General features: G+C 51.8%; 1 protein-coding gene across 1 annotated transcript in view; it reads right to left on the bottom strand.

The window, feature by feature from the left end:
- Positions 1 to 17,014, bottom strand: part of LOC141727801 (olfactory receptor 14J1-like) — a 31,456-nt gene extending 14,442 nt beyond the window's left edge. The window contains exon 1 of the mRNA XM_074534090.1: positions 16,765 to 17,014. Within this exon, the coding sequence (XP_074390191.1) occupies positions 16,765 to 17,014 (250 nt within the window). The remainder of the gene's footprint in view (positions 1 to 16,764) is intronic.
- Positions 17,015 to 20,997: the final 3,983 nt, after the last annotated feature.

The raw sequence follows: 20,997 nt of genomic DNA, 5'->3' as shown, positions 1-20,997 counted from the left end.
AGCTGTGTGATCAGAGGCAGTCACAGCCATTCCATGGTCACATCCCAGGGGACCTTGGGCTGCAAAGGCACCGATCTGTCACAGGCACTCATGGAGGCTCCATGGTCACATCCTAGGAGTCCCCAGGCTGCCAAAAAGCTGCGATGTCCCAGACACTCACAGGGGTTCCTGTCATGGGCACAGTGGGAGCTTCAGGCAAAGTTTATTAGAGAAGCTCCTGTTGGGTCACAAGGATTCCCAATAGTCCCCATAGATCTCCAAATGTCATTGTTAAATCAGAGATGACTCAGATCAGAAGGCTAAAGGCAAAAAGCCACCCTTTTTTCAATCCTCTTCTTTTATACCTTAGTTTGCTACACATGGACCTCATTGGTCATTTAATCAACACATTTCATATGACTGGCTAATTAAGACAACATTCTTCATTAAACAACTGTGGTGGTTTGACCAAGAAGAAGTGAGAATTCTGAGACGCTGTAGTCAAACCAATGAGTGCTCAAATTTTGATATTAACACCTAGTGTAGCCAGTGGGGTTTGGACACACCTCTGAGAACACACAGGAGTTAAAAGCAGAGCTTCAGCCCTGAGAAGCTCTCTTAGAACTTCGAGAGAAAGAGGTCGGATCGCCCTCCCTCGTCCAGCAGCAGCAGCTGGGCGGGGGAGGGGCAGCCATGTGGTAGGCCTGGGCCTGGACAGAGATGGGGGGTGAGGAGGCCCTTGAGGATGGAAGGGTGGAGGAGCCCCAAGAGACCTCGGGCAGCCACCCCTCCCCCCCCCCCCCCCCCAGGAGAGAGAGAGAGAGAGCCGGCGACAACGAATGTAATAGCAGCCGGCCAGAAAAGAGAAAGAAGGGGGGGGAAGTGCAGCGAAGAAGTGCCGGCCGGAGCAGCAGTGAGTGTGAGAGTGCCAGAGCTCTGAGACAGGCAGAGACTGAAATTTTTAACCCCTTTCTTTCATAATTGAAACCTCGCAAAAATGCTGATCCTCCTCAAAACTATATAAGAAGACAGACAAGAGATGAGATAACAAAGACCCAGCCCGAAAAAAGTACAGAAGACTAGCTGAATGGAGAGAGAAATGATTAGAGTAGCCTTTTAGCTAGACTTTTCTTGTGTAGCCATAAACTGAACCAGTTTTATTCCTGTAACACAGAAACTGCACTTAAAGGGAAGCAGTGTCTCAAAACCAAAAAAATTCATTGTGGGGACCCCTCAGCCCCAGAAAGTTAAAAAAAATAAGAGAAACAGATGTCTCAAAGCAGAAACTGTGCCTTTTTAGAGTAAGACAAAGAATCCTTAAAAAACAACCCTAAAAGCAGCTCTAGTCCATGCACAGTAGTGAGAGCACTAAGCATAAAAAGAAAATGTCACAAGCAGCAAAAAAACTTTCCGGGCGGTGCCGAGTGACATAAAAGCACACGAGGTTTCAGCGTGTTTCCAAAAACAGCCTATAGTGCAAAAAAGACTCTTCTCCTCTTCATAGACTAAAATTTGAGTATTCTAAAATGTAGTGCCAAGCTAAACAGTTAATAATTTAAAAGAATGTATCGGATTGGGAAATTTTTAGTAGTAGAGAAGAAGAAAGTGCTTTTTTGTAAAGTTTTCAATTTTTTTCCCTTATAAGTTTTTCCTTCTTTTCTTATAGTTTAAGTAATAAAGTTTTCTTTATGTTTAACCTAGAGCCTACTTTGCTTATTCCTAGTCACATCTCACAACAAACACCAAAAAGAATATATTCTCATAAGAGCACTAACTCTGTACCAAACCCAAACCATAACAACAACTTTATGGAAAAAACAACCTATTATAAATATTGTCAAGGTGCCAGTTATTGATGTTTGTTTTACATTCAGCCTTTGTGGGGGCTCTCTGGATGTGGGAAACCCTCCTGTAGCAGTTCTGTGCCAGGTAAAAGGAGATGCACAGGACTTTTTTGGTCTTCGGCTTCTTGTTTATTGTTATCTTCTCTAAGGTTTTGCATGCTGTGCATACCAGGCTAAGCACACTAGATAAACACCTCAACATGGCTCTAAAATGTACGGTTTCAAGGTCTTTTAAAGTTGTCTCACCCAATTAACTCTTAAAATGTATATTATTTCTACTTATCTACCAATTACTCATCCCTTGACTGTCCACCTAACCTCTACACTGTGCTTTCCTTGACCAATGACCCTGTGCCACCAACACTGCAGAACATGGAGTAGATGAAGAAGATGAAATGGACTACATCCAAATTCCTCCATCTTGCTTCTTATCTACATCATATTAAAAATCCCAAGACCTAAATTTCTCACCCAAGGCACATGCTATACTACCCTCTAATCTTTTTCAGACTTTGGTAAATTCTAATCTGTCTCAAAGTCTTGGAAGTCCTCTCCATGGGGGATGGTTAAAGGCAGTGTTTCTCTGGGGGTCAGGACCCCTCAGAGCAGACAGAGAAATATTCCCTGTGCCCTAGATTCCCACATATTTACCCTAAAATCCTTTAACCCTTAACTTGCGAAGTTACCAAAAATGTTCCAGGTAAGTAGGATTACAAGGAGAAGAAATAGAGAACAAGAGAAAGACAGAAGATCCATAGAACAACACACACATAGGTATCAACTGCTGGGGTTCCAGCATCACCAGCAGAGAAACCCCAAGAGAAGACAGTATCCAGACCCTGGGCTGCCCTCGTGCCCTGGCTTTTAACCTCCTGGGCCTTCATGGGCCCACCCCTGGGTTGGGACTGCCAGTTGCTTGTCCAATGAGAGCCAGGGTAGACACCAGCTGCTAGTGTGTGATTGATTGATTAACATCTGGGCTAATCAGAGCTGGGTTAGCACAGCTCCTGATGTGTGACTGACAGCTCTGCCAGACCAGGCTGGGGGCGGGGCTCTGTCCCACCACAAACCTGACCCGGCCCTGGCCCCACACGGGCATTCCGAGCATCCCAAGGTGTCTTGGGACATTGTTCTCATGCAGTCTCTGACAGCAACCACGGTGACAGTACGGAACCTCATGGAACCAAGGAACCATGGTGACACTGTGGTGCCTCATGGAATCAAGGAGACCATTGTGAAACTTGGGGGCCCCAAGGAACCAAGGGTCCATGGTGACCTTGTGCAGCCCGTAGTGTCACAGAGGGGCCACTGTGACACAGCGAGGGTGCATGGAGCCGAGGGGCCATGGTGACACATCAGGGCTTTGTGGAACCATGAAGCCATTGTGACATTTCAAGGCCTCATGGGAGCACAGGGCCATTGTGACACTACAGAATCAAGGGGAACATTGTGACACTCCAGGGCCTCATGGAACCAAGGAGACCATTGTGACACTGTGGTGTCCCATGAAACCAAGGGAACATGGAACAGGTCTGGCTGGCTGGGCCTCCTGGGGACCACCTGACAGGTCTGGCTGACCTTGGCATGTCGAGGGCTGCTTCTCATCAACTCCTGAAGCACTGGGGCTCTTGGCTTTCCTTCCTATGGGAGAGAAGTGTCCTTCTCCTCCAGGAGATCATGGCCAAAATTTGAATACCTCCTCCAAATTTCCGTATATGCACAGATTGTTCTCAGATGAAATCTGCCAGGAGAGACAGGTCTGCCTGCCTTGGCCACCCAGGCGCCAACTCTCATCTGCCTTTGAAACCCTGGGACCATGTGCTTTTCTTGCTTAAGGGAAAATAACATCCATCTCGACCAGGTGCTCATGGCCAAAATTGAGAATCTGCCTCCAGAATTCCCAATATCCAAGGATAGCTCCCAGACAAAAGCTGCCAGGACTGACAAATCTGGCAGGCCTTGTCTTCCTGAGGGCTGGCACTCAACTGCCTCTGAAACACTGGGTCTCTGTGCTTTCCTTCCTAATGAAAACTCTTCTTTCTGTCCAGGCACCCACAGCCAAAATTGATGTTCCACCTCCAAAATGCCCTATGTCCAAGGAGAATTCCTAGATGAAAGGTGCCAGGACAGCCAGGTCTGGCTGTGTTGGTCTAAGGGTGGCCACCTCTCATCTTCTTCCAAAACACTTACACTTGGCATTTTTCTTTCCTATTGGTAAAAACCATCCATCCTGACCCGGTGCCCATAGCCAAACCTGGAATTCTACCTCCAAAACTCCGTACATCCAAGGATTGCTCCCAAATGAAAGCCAGACAGGTCTAGCTGCCCTTGCCGCTTGGGAGCTGTCCCTCACCTGCCTCAAAACACTGTGCTTGATGCTTTCCTTCCTATGGAAAAGAACCATCCTTCTTCTCAAGGAGTCCAAGTTCAAAATTGAGATTTCTCCTCTGATATCCAAGGACTCCTCCATGACAAAAGTTGCCATGACAATCAGGCCTGGCTGGCTTGGGAGCCAGGACAGGAGCCACCTGTCTCCTCTTTTGCCTTTGAAACACTTGGGCTCCATGCTTTCCTTCCTATGAAAAAGAACTGTTGTTCTTCTCTACAAAGAAATGGCCAAAATTGGGATTCCACCTCCCAAATTCCCTATATCCAAGGGTTGCTTTCATACAAAAGCAACTAGAACAGAGAGGTCTGGCTGACCTAGGCCTCTGATGGCCGCCTTTCGTTGGCCCCTCAAATATCAGCGTTCCCTGCTTTCCTTCCTATGTAAAAGAACCGTCCTTCTCCTCCGTCCATGTCTGAAGTTGGGATTCCACCTCCAAAGCTCCCTATACCAAGGGTTGCTCCCAGGTAAATCTGTCAATACCATCAAGTCTGGCTGGCCTTGGCCTCTGGTGGCTGCTCCTGCAACACTGGGGTTGGGTTCTTTCCTTGCGAAAGAAGGAAGATCCCTGGGACACTGTGGGGACCTCATGGATCCAAGGGGATCATTGTGGCACCACTGGAGCCCATAGAACCAAGGGGGTCATTGTGGCACCACTGGAGCCCATGGAATCAAGGGGATCATTGTGGCACTACTAGGGCCCATGGAACCAAGGGGCCATGGTGACCCAGCGGGGCTTCATGGAACCCAGAGACCATTATGACTCTGTGGGGCCTGATGGAACCATGGAGACCATTGTGACCCTTCAGGGCCTGGTGTCACCAAAGGGGCATTATGACACCTCAGGGCCTCATGGAAGCAAGGGACCATTGGGACACTGCGGGGCCCCATGGAACCGAAGGAACAGGGAGCAGGTCTGGCTGCAAGTACTGACCCCAGCTGGACTCATGGAACCATCTGCAGGCCCCGGGTGAGATATGAACTCTTTCAGTGCTTCCATCCTCCCTCGAGTGAGAGAAAAGTACAAAGTGCAGGCACATAGAGGAGCAATATTAAGACACCGAGGGCAGCGAAGAGGAAGTTGAGTCCCAGATCGGAGGCATGAGGAGATGTTTATGATCTTGGGGCTGAAATCCTCTTGTAAAGCTATGGAGAAGGATGTAACTGATAGATCAGACTCTCTTTTTCCCTGTATCACATTGAAAAGTACGAGGAAATGACTTGTTCAGCACAAGCCTCCATGCTAAAGTAGCAAATGTCAAAGTAGCTGTGATCCCATGAGAAGTTTGAACATGGAAAAAGGGAAGTGTGATGAGATCCTGTGCCTTCACAGGGAGAAGAAAAAGATGTCCTCAGAGATGAAGATGATTTCAGAAATAGATGAGGAGAACCTTTGCTCTTACACAGCTCATCTTTTAACTAATACCCCATAAGTTGACATGGCCCATAAACACAACTGTAAAAGAGCTTTGAAAAACTGGGAGGGATGTCACAATTGCAGATTTTTCTGGGCAGTTGCTATTCATGGAAATTGAGAGCGACAAGAGAAGTGTCTCTTCTGGAGAAGTCTCCATAGCATGAAAGAGAGACTCCTCTCTTTAAGTGAACTCAAGAAAGACTATTATAGTTGGGATAAACTGACTGAAAATTCTAGGTTTGTCTCTTTATATTGTCAGTAAGAAAGAAAAGGTTGTAGGGAGAGGAGAAGTTTTTTGAAAGATTTGTTCTTATTACTCTTTCTTTTAGTTGCTACTAATGAACTTTTCCTTATACCCTCTGAAAGTTTTGAGCCTGCTTTGCTGTTCTCCTAATCTTATCACACAGGAGGAAATGAGTAAGTATATTCTAGTGAGTGCACTGGTATTTAGCCAACACTGAACCCACAACAATAAATGCTGCATTCTCCAAGAAATCTCAAATTGGTGAACCAAAACCACTACAGAAATATTTCTGATGAACTGCACTAGAGCAGAGGAAAATCAAGGCAGAGCCATGGTTTGTCAGGACTTGCTTGATCCTAATAACCCCTATGGTGCATTTGGAGCTGAGCCGTGGAATCTCAGGGCCTGAGAGGAGATTGCACAAACCTTTCCAGGAGTCAAAGTGAGAAGAAAACCCCCAAGTGTCTCAAATCATGAATGTGTCCCACTGAGGTCCATCCCCTACACAGGCTCCTCATGAACTCCTTGGAGGAGAGAAGTGGAGGCCAGGATGGCACAAAAACTTCTCAGAGATTCAGTGTGGAAAGGAAAATCCAGAGTACCTTAAAAGTCTTGAGTATCTCAAAGTATTATTGAGCCCCATTAAATGTCAGTACAAAGCTCTCAAGGGACTCGTTAAAGCAGATAATTATGGCCATGATTGCAGAAACCTCTCTTAGAGTCTGTATTAAAAGTGAAACACCAAGTACCTTAAAATAACTGAAGTACCTTGAAGCATTAATGAGCCCCACTGAATGTTGTTACTGACAAATCCTCTCCAGGGACTAATTACAGCAGATAATTGGAGGCCATGATTGCACAAAGCTCTCAGAGACATCAAGGCAAAAGTCAAACCCAAAGTCCTTTGAAAAACTCTGTGAGCACTAAGGAGCCTCCAGGGCCATTCCTGAGCAAGGCTCCCCAGGGACTCCTTCCAGCAGATCCTTGAGGCCACTGGGATGTGGGCTAGGGGAGGATGCTGAGGGCAGGACAAGGGGCTGACAGTGCCCAGCCTGGCTGGGGCTGGGGCTGTGCCAGACAAGGTGTCTCCTCACAGCCCTTGGTGGCACAGACCCTGCTGTGCCCCAGGGCACTAAGACTTGGCTTCTCTTTGTCCCCACCTGTCATCACGGCCTCCAGTTCTCTGCTCTGCCTGGGGCCTGGGGACACTTCCTCAGTCGTGTCCCTCAGTGGGACCCATTAAAAGTCCAAGAAACTTTGGAGTTGGATTCTTCCTTGGAGTTCTGGAGAGGTTTCTTCAGCTCCCTCTCAGGAACTGATGTTCAGGGCCTGAGCACAAAGCCCCAGAGGCTCATTAAAGTCCTTGTGTTCTGTCTGTGCTGCTGAGCTGGGCTGGGCTCCTGGCACAGAGGCAGCTCCTGGTAACCAAGAAGAGCTTCAAAAGCACATTTCTCCTGATGAGCAGCTCTTCTGCCAGCCCAGCAGGGCTGGGGCACTGCCTGCAGCCACCCCGGGCACAGCACAGAGGCACAGAGAGCTTCAATCAGGCAGGGCTGGGAAGGTGCTGAGAAGTGCCTGGGGCAGAATCACTGCCAGCCCTTGGCACAGGAACCTCTGGCTGCAGGACAATGCAGCTGCAGCTCCTGGAGCCATCTCCAAAAGCTGGAACATCCCAATGCCTACAGACCGTGTGAGTACATTCTCTGATTGTCTCTTGTGCAGAGCAGCCAGGGGTGCCCAGGGCTGTCCTGCAGAGCAGGGTCCTGCAGCCCAGGGCGCTGTGCTGGGGCAGGGACTCTGCTGCCTGCCAGGGACAGCTCTCAGCCAGCCCTGGCAGCTGCTCCCAGTCTGGGGGGACAAGATTTGGGTGGGAGGAGACACCTGGTGAAGCTTGGAATTTTTCTACTTGTGTAGGGAGGATGCTGCATTGTTCAGAATTGATCCTGCAAGATATTTAACTGCAGAACATTTCCAAGTACATTATACGGGTAACACAGCAAGCCAGGGGCTGCATAAAAGAGGAATTCCTGTTTTTTTAACGTACTGCTCTCCGTTGCCTAGATGGGAAATTGCCCATAGATCTTAATCTCTCAATTCAGGCTGAGAAAAAAACCCTTTTTTTCCGATCTGAATAAACCATGCAGTGACAGAAATCAGCACAGAACCTCTCACAGGCGCCATCAGTGGCGATTTTCCAGCCTCCTCAGGGTTGCTCTGACAGAGCCTGCAGAGCCTGGAGAGCCAGAGCTGCCCCTGGGCAGTGCCTGAGCTGGGAGGGGTCTGCAGGGCAGAGCTGAGCCCCCAGGGCTGGGCTGGGCTCTGGCAGCACTGGCAGGGCCCAGCCCTGGGCACAGGGAAGCAGCTGCTGGCAGGGACAGCTCCAGGCAGCAGAGCCCTGGGCAGGCAGTGGGGGGAAAGTGCCCCCACGCTGTGCTGGGATATTTAAAGTCCTCTCCAAACACAAGTATTCCATGAATGCCTTTCTTACAGATCCACATGACAAGACACAGAAAATGTCCAACAGCAGCTCCATCAGGCACTTCCTCCTGCTGGCACTGGCAGACACGCGGCAGCTGCAGCTCCTGCACTTCTGCCTCTTGCTGGGCATCTCCCTGGCTGCCCTCCTGGGCAACGGCCTCATCATCAGCGCCGTAGCCTGCAGCCACCACCTGCACACGCCCATGTTCTTCTTCCTGCTCAACCTGGCCCTCAGCGACCTGGGCTCCATCTGCACCACTGTCCCCAAAGCCATGCACAATTCCCTCTGGAACACCAGGGACATCTCCTACACTGGATGTGCTGCACAGGTTTTTTTTTTTTGTTTTTTATGCTACGGCAGATTTTTGCCTCTTGACCGTCATGTGCTACGACCGCTATGTGTCCATCTGCAAACCCCTGCACTATGGGACCCTCCTGGGCAGCAGAGCTTGTGCCCACATGGCAGCAGCTGCCTGGGCCAGTGCCTTTCTCAATGCTCTGCTGCTCACAGCCAATACATTTTCCCTGCCTGTGTGCCATGGAAATACCCTGGGCCAGTTCTTCTGTGAGGTGCCTCAGATCCTCAAGATCTCCTGCTCTAAATCCTACCCCAGGGAACTTGGTCTTCTTGTAGTTACTGGTAGTTTATCATTTGGCTGTTTTGTGTTCATTGTTTTCTCCTATGTGCAGATCTTCAGGGCCGTGCTGAGGATCTCCTCTGAGCAGGGACGGCACAAAGCCTTTTCCACCTGCCTCCCTCACCTGGCCGTGGTCTCCCTGTTCATTAGCACTGCAATGTTTTCTTACCTGAAGCCCCCCTCCCTGTCCTCCCCATCCTTGGATCTGGCCCTGTCAGTTCTGTACTCGGTGGTGCCTCCAGCGCTGAACCCCCTCATCTACAGCCTGAGGAACCAGGAGCTCAAGGCTGCAGTGTGGACACTGATGACTGGATGGTTTTGGGAACATTAAACTGCTGGCCTGTGTTTGCAATTCACTTTTAATAAAAGTAATACTTAATACTTCTTCTTGGTTTCATTACAGAGTTTCTTTACCTTTGTTTTACTTTTTTCTTATTGTCACAAAAAAATTTCATTATTTGGGCAATTGGTCATTTTCTTTCTGTCCACCTTCCTTGTGGCCACAGACTGTGTCAATGAGGGGCTGCACTCTTGGTGCCTTTAAATGAAATGATGATCACTCCCAGCAAAGTTTTCTACAGCACACTGCAGAATCTTTTTGCTCATTTGTTGCCTTCTCTGGAGCTGCAGCAGCAATGTCTGTGTGCAGAGCTGGGGCAGATCAGTGCTGGCCCAGCAGCTGTGCCCAGCAGCAGCAGCACTTGGTGTTGCCAGTGCTGCTGCCGTGGCCCTGCCCTGCTGCCCTGGTGGCCCTGGTGTTGCTGCAGGGCCTGAGTGCTCTCGGGGCTGGGCACAGCCCTGAAGGTGGCAGTGCCGGGGCTGCAGCACGGACAGGCCATGGGCACTGCTGGGGCAGCGCTGACGCCTCAGGCCAGGCCCTGGGGGCTCCAGGCTCCTTGCCCAGGCTCACTCAAGAACACAGCCAGGCCAATGCTCAGCACAGAAAACCCCCGTGAGCAGCCCCAGGCTGGCCGTGGGCAGGCTGGGGGCAAACAGCATGGCTGAGGCTCTGCAAGGGCCCTGGGGCAGACGGGAAGGAGCAGCAGAGCAGGGGCTGATCCATCCCCAGTGTGCTGCACAGCCCAGGGCAGCGTCCCAGAGCGTCCTGATGGAGCTGCCAACAACATCCCCCCTCTGCAGCCCTGGCCTCTCCCCCAGTTCACACAGGTGCCCCATCCTTGCAGGCACAGACACGGCAGCACTGGCTCAGCAGCCCCTGTTTGCATTGCACACAGCAGGGGGAGCACCCCCATGCTGTTGGTGTGGGGACATGAACCTGAGGGAGCACAAATGCCATCAGCCCCTGGGGCCAGCAAGGGCTGGTGATGGCAAGGAAATCACTCACGTTTATTGGAACAAACCTTTGAGATCATTAAGTCCAACCTGCACCCTAACCCAACCCTGTCTGCCCTGAGCCTCCTCCAGATTATTTAACCCCAGCTCCCTCAGGTCCTTTTAACCACGCTTCTCTTCCAGACCCCTCCCCAGCCTTGTTGACCTTCTCTGGACACACTCCAGGCCCTCCATGGCCTTCTAACATTGGGGGCGAAGAACTGGATACAGCACTTGAGGTGTGGCCTCACACCTGGCCACAACCTGGCTGGGTGCAGGGGAAGAATCCCTGCCCTGCTCCTGCTGGCCACACCATTCCTGATCCAGCCCAGGAGCCATTGGCCTGCTTGGCCACCTGGGCACACTGCTGGCTCATGTCCAGCCTGCTGTCCATCAGTCCCTGCAGGTCCCTTTCTGCCTGGCTGCTCTCCAGCCACTCTGTCCCCAGCCTGTAGCACCGCAGGGGTTGTTGTAGCCAAAGTGCAGGACCCGGCACTTGGTGTTGTTCAACCTCACCTTGTTGGATTTGGCCCTGGATCCAGCATGTCCAGGGCCCTCTGCAGAGCCCTCCTACCCTCCAGCAGAACAACACTTGCAGCCAATTTGGTCACCACAGTTGTATGAGGCCCTAAAGCATCACAAAGGTTCCTTTTTCCCAGGGGACCCCTTGGTGTCAAAAAGTCCCTTGGATCCTTGAGCTCGGCAGCGTCACAACGGATCCATGATTCCATGAATGCTCACAGTGCAGCAATGCTCTCCTTGGTTCCACAGTGTCCTGATGGCCTCTTGGTTCCAAGGGGCCGCTACGTTGTCCCTGTCAGGGACTCATTGGCCTCTTGGTTCCATGGGGCCCTGCAGTGTCACAATGGCCTCCATGGTTCCACAAGGTTACACAGTGTCACAGTAGTCCCTTGGTTCCATGAGGCCCCAGAGTGCCCCAATGGATTCCCTGGTGGCGCAGTGTCACAATGGACCCCTGCTTACACAAGATCCTGCAGTGTCACAAGGGACCCTTGGTTCCATGGGGCACCAGAGTGTCACAATTTTTCCCTATGTGCTGGTTTTGCAATAATTGACATTTGGTGAGGAGGGAAGAAGTCACCCATAGAAATGATTATTCTGAGAAGAGCTGCTGAGATCTTCCTCTGTGCCTGAAAGCACCAATCAGTGACTGGTTCTGAAGACTGACACCTTGTTAAACCACTAGAAAGCTGGACACATCTCTATGAACACACATGTTAAAAACAAACTAACTGTGGGAAAAATGCTCGCTTCCAGCCTGGGAACAGGTTACAAAGCCGGCTTGGATCCCATCTCAGCCAGGACAGGCCAGGTAGGCCTTGTTGCATGGCTGGGCCCCTTCTCAGGGACCCTGCCAAGCCCTGTCCCAGCAGAGCCGGGTGCCAGCAGCTGCCAGGCCATCTGCCCGTGGTGTGTTCCAGCTGAGATCTCAGCCATTTCCCCCCAGTGTGGCTGCTGCACGAGATCATGTGGCTGAGGCCAGAGGCGGCCTTGTAGCCCACACAGAGAGTGGCCCTTTGCCTGGAATTGAATGCAGCAGGGGCCAGAGACTGGCCATGGAGCTGATCCTGACACAGCCCCCAGGGCAGCCTGAAAATTCCAGCACCGCGATTGCTTTCGCCGCCACACGGCAGGAATCACATGAGCATCTGCAGGCCCTGGGGCAGATATTGACTCTTTCAGTGCATAGATAAGCCTTACAGACCTTCAGTCCTCCCTTGAGTGAAAGAAAATAACAGAGTGAAGACACTCTGTGTTATGATGTAGAGAACATCCTAAGACATGTAGGTCAGTAAGAAGAAGTCAAGCCCCAGATGGAAGGGTTGAGAAAATGCCTCAGTCCTGGGCTGAAATCCTCTTGTAAGGCAATGGAGAAAATATAATTGATACATCAGACTCTTTTTTCCCTGTAACTCATTGAAAGTATGTGGGGATGAAGTGCTCAAATTGTAGATATGAGCAAAGGCATTTATGCTAAAGCAAGCAGATGCTGAATTAGCTGTGATCCCATGAGAAGTTTGAACAGAGAGAGAGAGGAGTGATGAAGACCCTTTGGCCTTAGGAAAAGAGGAAGACCTCTGTTCCCAGAGATGAAGATCATCTCAGAGACAGATAAAGAAATCTTTTGCTCTTTAACAGGTCATCGTTAAATTAATACCCCATAAGTGCACAAAGCCCATAAACACAACTGTGGGAAGGCTGTGAAAAGATGGGAGGGACTCACGATTGCAGAGTCCTGGGCAGCTGCTGGTCATGGAAATTAAAAGCCATGAGAGAACTGTTTTCTTGTGGAGAAGTTTCCCTAAAATGGCAAGAGGGACTCCTCTCCCTAAGTGAACTGAAGAAAGACAATTCTAGACATGATAAATTGACTGAATTGTTTCTGTATGTTATTAGTGGGAAAGGTTGTAGGGGGGAACAGAGGTGTTCTAAAAGTTATATTCGGATTCTTACTATTTTTTCTTTTAGTTACCATTAATAAAGTTTTCTTTATACTCTTCTAAAGTCTTAAGCCTGCTTTGCTTTCCTTCTAATTCTATCTCACAGCAGAAAATGAGTAAGTATATTCTAGTGGGGGCACTGGCATTTCACCAGCACTGAACCCCCCACACCTTAGTTCCACCAGTCCCTGCAGTGTCACAATGGCCCCTTGGTTCCATTGGGCCCAAAGATCTCCCAAGGGTCTCCTTGGTTCCACAGTGTCACAATGGCCCCTGGGTTCAACAAGGCCCTGCAGTGTCACAGTGGCCTCCATGGTTCCACGAGGACCCAGAGTGTCACACTGGACTCCTTGCTTCCATTCAGCCCCGCAGTGTCACAGTGGGGCCTTGGTTCCATGGAGCCTTCAGTACACAGTGTCACTGTGATCCTCTTAGTTCCACGAGGCCCTGCAGTGTCACAATGGCCCCTTCCTGCCTCAGGGCACTGCAGTGTCACAATCATCACAGAATCACAGAATTAACCAGGCTGGAAAAGGCCTTGGAGATCAGCAACTCTAACCTGTGACCCAAACACACCTTGTCACCCAGAACATGGCACTGAGTGCCACATCCAGTATTCCTTAAACACCTCCAGGGACAGTGACTCCACCACCTCCCTGAGCAGCCCATTCCAGTGCCCAATCACCCTTTCTGTAAAGAATATTTCCTCATTTCCAGCCCAAATCTCCCCTGGTTCAACTTATGTCTTTGTCCGCTTGTCTTATTTTTGTTGCCTGGGGAGAAGAGCCTGACCCCCACCTGGCTGCACCCTCCTGTCAGGGAGTTGCAGAAAGTGATGAGGTCTCCCCTGACCCTCCTCTTCTCCAGGATAAACAACCTCAGCTCCCTCAGCCACTCCTCACAGGAGTTGTGTTCCAGGCCCCTCCTCAGCCTTGTTGCCCTTCTCTGGACACGCTCCAGCTCCTCCATTCCTGAATTTGGGGCCCAGAACTGGACACAGCACTCGAAGTGTGCCATCACCAGTGCTGAGTGCAGGGGAAGAATCCCTGCCCTGCTCCTGCTGGCCACACCATTCCTGATCCAGGCCAGGAGCCACTGGCCTGCTTGGCCACCTGGGCACACTGCTGGCTCATGTCCAGCCTGCTGTCCATCAGTCCCTGCAGGTCTCTTTTTGCCTGGCTGCTGTCCAGCCACTCTGTCCCCAGCCTGTAGCACTGCAGGGGTTGTTGTGGCCAAAGTGCAGGACCCGGCACTTGGTGGTTTTCAACCTCACCTTGTTGGATTTGGGCCCTGGATCCAGCCTGTCCAGGTCCCTCTGCAGAGCCCTCCTACCCTGCAGCAGATCCACACTCACACCCAGCTTGGTGTCATCTGCAAATTTGTTGATGCTGGACTCAGTCCCCTCATGCAGATCATCAATGCAGATATTGAAATCCACGCTGGCTGGCTCTGATCCCTCAGCCATCCTGTGGGTGCCCTGTGATGGCACTCAGGGTGATCTGTTCCATAACCTTGCTGGGCACCCAGCTCAGGATGACAGGCCTGGAGTTCCCCAGCTCCTCCTTCCAGCCCTTCTTAGGGATGGGCTCACACTGGCACCTCCAGTGCTCTGGGACCTCCCTGGTGAGCCAGCACTGATGGTGAATGATGGAGAACAGCTTGGGGAGCTCATCCACAGCTCCCTCATCCCCCTAGGATGGATCCCATCCGATCCCATACACCTGTGAACATCTGAGTGGCTCAGCAGGTCACCTACTGCTTCCTCCTGGATTACAGGGGGGCTGTTCTGCTCCCTGTGCCCATCCACCTGTTGCCTTCTGATACAAGGCAGGCGGCCTGGTTTCAGGAAACAGCACGGCGACCCATTTCCCCAGGGTTGCTCGGGCCTAAGAAACACGTGGACACCAATATGGTGGAGGATCAAAGGCCTTTATTCTCTCTTCTCATGGGGTTTTACAGTCTAGGGGGCTTCTACGTCAGGTGGGGGTCTGTCTTTACCATCTATGGTTAGTAGGGGATGGAAAGTTACCTGGGCAAGTGGAAAGTTACCGGAATCCAGTTCGGGGGGCTACATTCCTATGTTAATTTTCTTATCTAAAGGGGCAGGGGTCCTGTCTTCCCGTAACATCACGAGATCTTCCGAACGCCAGGCCCTACCTGCTACATCTCCCCCCCCTTTTTCACAAATGAATGAGGTAGTCATATACTGAAATGAGGTATAAGGTTGCAGTTCGATACCGAAAAGGGGGTTTGGTAAATCTGAATAAGTTTTCGCCAGTCAAGGTTAGGACTTGTGGCTGGCAGTGTTCCCTGGTTGGATTCGTTGCCCGATGAACAGGATGTTGGCCCGTTCCAGGCGGGCCTGAACGAATGAGACCAGCTTGTTCATCAGGCAAGGTCCGAAGGTAACCGCTAGAAGTAGCAATGCCAGTGGACCTATTAGGGTAGAAATCAGAGTGGTTAGCCATGGTGATTGATTGAACCAGGACTCGAACCAGCCCTGTTGGGCTTCCCTGTCCTTCTGCCTCTGAGCCAGTCTGTTTCGGAGTTCTGCCATGGAGTCTCTCACGACTCCTGTGTGGTCTGCATAGAAGCAGCACTCCTCTCTCAAGGCGGCACACAGGCCTCCTTGCTGCATGAACAGGAGATCCAGACCTCGCCTGTTCTGCAAGACCACTTCCGAGGGAGAGGAGACTGACTTCTCCAGGAAGGAGATGGATTTCTCGATCCTTTGCAGGTCCTCATCGATGGTCATTTGCAGCTGGGACAGTCCTTGGTGCTGTGTCGCTAGGGCTGAGACACCCGTTGCCGTTCCTGCTGCTCCTAAACCGAGCAGCATTGCGATAGTTACACCTGTTATTATTTCTCTTTTGTGGAGCCGGCTGGGTTTCTCAAAAAGGTGGTACACCTCTTCGTCTGAGTGGTACAGGACCCTAGGAACAATCAGAACTTGGACACAAAAGTCGTTAGAGTCATCAAATTTGGCAAGAGACACACAGGGACTCACTCCAGATCGCTGGCAAACCCACATCCCAGGTGCGGATGGGACTACCCACTTATTGTTTTTCCTGTTGGGCTTGACAACTTTGGTGCAGACGTTGCCTCTCCGCCTAGCTAGGGTTTCATTGCCAAAGCATCTGCCCTGGCCTGTGACTTGACTCAGGGTGATCCCTTTGCGAGGGGTTTCCCATCTGCACTGGTGAGGGGCATCGGCTGTGGAGTAACTGAAGGGAGTGTTTAAAGCGATTCCTTCATAAAAGGGAGGTTTGACATCGTAGCAAAGCCAGCAGGATTCGGTTAGGTTAGGGTTGGATTCATTCAGGGATATAAAGGATTGGGTCTGAGTACGATCTGGCTGCGCGGTCTATCTGAAAGACTTCCGCATGGCCGGTTGGGACTTTGCTAACTCTAGTGGGTAGGGTTTTAGGGTAGGTTGCATTTTTTCCTTTCGGCACGCTTTTAATCACTTTGTTTGGTCCAACCGCTCGGGGTTCCAACGGTTGGAGCCTGATAATTCGCACATTTACTCTTTCTTTTGACCCTTGAAGGACAACTGTCCACGTTCGGCCTATGGCCCAACTGGGGTGGTGTGGCTGCAAGACTGTTAAAAGCTTCCCTGGAGGAAGACGGGTGTTTTGCAGCCACTGGGTGCCCAGGTGAACTGTAAGAATTTGTCGGGCTCTTGTGGACCCCACCCAGGCCCCGACAGTCTGGCATCTGTAACAATGGTTTCACAGCCCCAGTGCCCACAATATTCCCCTTGGTGTGGTGGAGCCGTTGCTGATAGGTGCCTTGGCTGGGGACAGTTTACTGCCAGGTGGCCTGCCTGGCCACACTTAAGGCATGCCATCACACTGGTTATTGCAGTGTGAACTGCTGCTTGGATGGGAGCCAGGTGCTCTTCCTTTGCAATGTGCCTAATCATGGTTGCTGCATTAGCCTCAGGTGGCAGTGACCTTAAGATGTCCTTGGTGGCTGAGTTACACTGCTGGCGCAGGCAGTCTGCCAGCACGGGACCCTTAGCCTCTGACGGCAACGAAGAGGAGTCCAGTGCTGCCTGAAGTCTGTCCACAAACTGAGTGAAGCTCTCGCTCTCACTCTGTTTGATGGTCGACCATGGGGCTGGACTGGCTACTACTTTAGCCGCAGCACGGATGGCTTCCCGGGCAGCACGGGTGGTTGTCATAACCTCATGAGCCCGCAAGCCCTCAGCCTGCGCCTGGGGGGTGATCATAGTGGGGTCTCTGCCCATGAGTCTCTGTATGCTGGAGCCATGCAGTGGATGGTTAGGTCCTGTCACTTGGGCCAGCTCCTTTGTGCATTGATCTTCCCACTCCTGTTTAAAAACTATCATCCCCGCGCCATCAAAAATCATTCTACACGTCTGTTTAATATCAAAAGGCAACATATCATCCCCTCCGAAAACGCCATCAATAAGTGTGGTAACCATGGCAGAATTAATTCCCTTGTCTGCAATCGCTTTGATTATTGCCTGGATTTCCTTTGGGTTTACAGGGGAGTAAGTCCTCTGTTGGTTATCGCCTGTTCCCCTCACGCGGACCGGGAGCACCAGGTTAGCAGACGGGCTCCACTCCGCGCAAAACATCTTTATTTTCCGCCAATCCGTAAGCGGAGTCCGGTCTTTCTCTAATGACCCCTTCACCCATGCGGGAGCCCTGCGACTAGAAACCTTGTATGCCGCTGATCTCCCTCTGTTAAAGCTAGAATCCGAATCCGAACTCCCTGACTCCCCCTCGTCCCAGACCGAGTCAGAGTCAGAGCCGGAAACAGAGTGAGCCCGCTCTTCCGGGCTGCTCTGCCTTTTTCCCGGGCTCTGACCCCGCCCCCTCCTGCGGGGGTCGGGCCGTTCCCTCCCCCTGGGGTCCCCCCGCCTCCTGCTGGGGGAGGGTCTTGCCCTATAAGGACTTAATTTGAATAGAGCGCTTTGATTGGTCTTACGCCGTACCGCGGGGGCCGCCCCTTCTCCCCGCTCTCCCGCACATGCGTTCTGGGTCGCGCTGACTGTATTTCTGCCCCCCGTCTCCTTACTTCCGCCCTCACCATGTGCTTCGGCACTTTTTTCAAACCCATATGGCGGCGGGGAGTCCCTGCCGCTCCCGGCGCCGCTCTCGGCGGGGTCGGCCGTGTTCCGCGCCTCCTCCGCCAACCCCCGCCAGAACGCCCGTGCGTGTCTTTCCCCCCCCGATGGCGACCCCGCTCTCTGGGGGGTTTCCGCCGACCGCGCCCCCCCCGCGAGACCGCCCGGGTCAAGAATCTCCTCAGTCTGTGTCGCCGCACCTACCCCGGGCTGTGGGGGGGCTAGCAAGCAGGTTTGTGCGGCTTTCCAGGCTTCCTGCTCTTGTCGAGCTTTCTGTAAAGCCTGGAGAACTTTGCCCCAGGATTTTAGGGCTTTCCCTGAGCCGGACAACATAGTGTCTTCGGCCAGGACCGTTGTGCAACCATCCCAAACCTCCGGATGGAGGATATCCGTGGGGCTTTCTATAGCCCCCAGCTTAACCAATCTCGGCAATGCGAGAGATAAATCCTTAATTTTACATTCTATCCCAAACTGTGCATGCATATCTGATACGACCTTTGCATAGGATTCCATGTTCCTTGCTGGTCCGGGGATGTCTCCCCCGCTGCAGTCGGGACCCGCCGCTGCAGCCGCTGCTTCCCGTCCAGGCGAATTCCCGTTCCCCGGGCGCTGATCGGCTTCCCGGGTTTTCGGCACCAGAATGTTGCCTTCTGATACAAGGCAGGCGGCCTGGTTTCAGGAAACAGCACGGCAACCCATTTCCCCAGGGTCGCTCGGGCCTAAGAAACACGCGGACACCAATGTGGTGGAGGATCAAAGGCCTTTATTCTCTCTTCCCGTGGGGTTTTATAGTCTAGGGGGCTTCTACGTCAGGTGGGGGTCTGTCTTTACCATCTATGGTTAGTAGGGGATGGAAAGTTACCTGGGCAAGTGGAAAGTTACCGGAATCCGGTTTAGGGGGCTACATTCCTATGTTAATTTTCTTATCTAAGGGGGCAGGGGCCCTGTCTTCCCGTAACATCACGAGATCTTCCGAACGCCAGGCCCTATCTGCTACAGTGGTGTTAGAAGATGATAAAACAGCAAAGAAATTGGGCAAGCTATGGCGTGTAGTACATAACTCATTACTGCAACATGTTTCTGAGCGTAAGGCGGCAGAAACGGCGACACAAGCTCATAAGAAGAATATAGGCTATGGTTGTGAGGACGACCTTCTCGCGCCTTCGGTAAACAAGGTGTTAATACCATTGGATTCACAACAGGGTGGAATGCCGGATCAGGTTACAGGCGCGGCGGGGCCGTCTGCACCTCCTCTGTCAGAGGAGAAGGAGGACGAGCTGGGGGCTAGAGGGAGAGGGGGGCGCGAGCGAAGCCCGCCGCCTCCCCGTAGGGGGAGAGAGCGGAGCCCACTGCCCCCCGGCGGAGAGCGCGAGTGGAGCCCGCTGCCCCCCTGCAGAAACCGAGAACGCGAGCTGAGCCCGCTGCCCCCCCACAGGGAACGCGGACTGAGCGTGCCGCCCCCCCGCCGAGAGCGCGAGCCGAGCCTGCCACCTCCCCCACTCAAACGGCCTGCGCAGAGGCGCCAACAGTGCAGAAGTCTCGCAGAGCCAGGTCATAAACCAGAGCCACTCAGTGACCCGTGGTGGGAGATGGCCAAACAAAGGAGGGAGGCCTGGGCCGCTCTGGCAAGGGAGGCAATGCAAATGGGGGATAATGAGGCAATGGAGGCAGCTACCGCTCTAGCTTGCCCGGTCACATACACGCCACAATATGATGCTCAGGGGAACCATATACAGAATTTGGCAGAGTATACCCCATTAGACTGGAAGTTGTTATCTCAGTTGCGGTCCACAGTCAGCCAGTTTGGGGTGAAAAGCGAACCTGTTAGGCAAATGCTGGATTACCTCTTTAACACGCAAATTTTGTGCCCGAATGATTTAAGGGGAATAGTGCGGCTAATATTCACTCAGCAACAGCAATTGTTGTTTCATGCACATTGGCAGGCTTTAGTTAACGAGTCGGTCGGGACACAGAGAGCTCAGGGGGACCCACTGCAGGGGGTGACGGTGGATGAGTTGATGGGCTTAGGGGCATACCTGCGCACAGAGGTACAGTTGATATCAGGACCAGATAAGCTCAGAGAAGCCATGCGGTTGGTACGTGCGGCCATAGAAAGGGTTAAAGAGCCAGGAGGGCTGCCGGCGTACATGAGCATAAAACAAGGGAGAGAGGAATCATTCGGGAGTTTTATTGACAAAGCAGCCGCGGCTATAGACCGGGCCGGTAAAGCAGAATACATGAAGGGGGCGCTATTGAAGCAGTGTGCTTTACAGAATAGCAATCCGGCCACGCAAAGGGTGCTAGCCACTCTGGGAGCAAATTGGACCATTGAGGAAGCATTAGAACAAATGGCATTACAGCCAGCAGCCTCTCAAGTATTTTTAGTAGATGCAATAAAGGAATTAGGAGTAGGGCTGCAAAAGCAAGCAGAATCTGCTCAAAGCCAAGTGCTAGCCGCTCTTGCTCCTTTCCGAAATGGCTCAATGGCAGTCACGCAGGGAGGCTCAAAGACATACCCCAGATGTTACCGATGCGGCAGTGGGGGACACATGCGCTGAGAATGCAGAGCGACTGGCTGGTGGTGCCAAAACTGCCTATCCAGCTCCCACAACACTACGGCTTGCCGGCGCCGATCGGGAAACGGCACCCAGACACAAGTTGCAGCCGTGACATCAGCACCACCTCTTGTCTGCAGCCAGCAACAGCAGGGAGCCTTGGCTTGGACATATCAGCAGCAGTAGATGTCACATTAATGACAAATTGCCCGGAAAGGATACCAACTGGAGTAAACGGCCCTTTCACGCTACAAGGACAAAAATGTGGAGCCTTATTGCTCGGATGCTCTTCAACATCTATGCTGGGAGTATTTGTATTACCTGGGGTCATAGATGCGGACTATACCGGAGAAATACAAATCATCATGGCTTACACCCCTTATACCCCGATAAAGATAACCAAAGGACAACGCATCACACAATTGATACCATTACCACAGATGACATTGAGTATTCCATCGCTTACTGGATAGAAGCGTGACGGAAAGGGTTTTGGCTCTACTGGTATTACACTCCTGACTGTAAATCTTCAAGAGAGGCCAAAACAAAGAGTTGAAATTACCC

This window comes from Zonotrichia albicollis, unplaced genomic scaffold (genome assembly GCF_047830755.1).
Source record: "Zonotrichia albicollis isolate bZonAlb1 unplaced genomic scaffold, bZonAlb1.hap1 Scaffold_254, whole genome shotgun sequence".
NCBI classification, from domain to species: Eukaryota; Metazoa; Chordata; class Aves; order Passeriformes; family Passerellidae; genus Zonotrichia; species Zonotrichia albicollis.
Note: the sequence above shows the minus strand (reverse complement) of the source record. Positions and strands in the feature narration are given on the sequence as shown.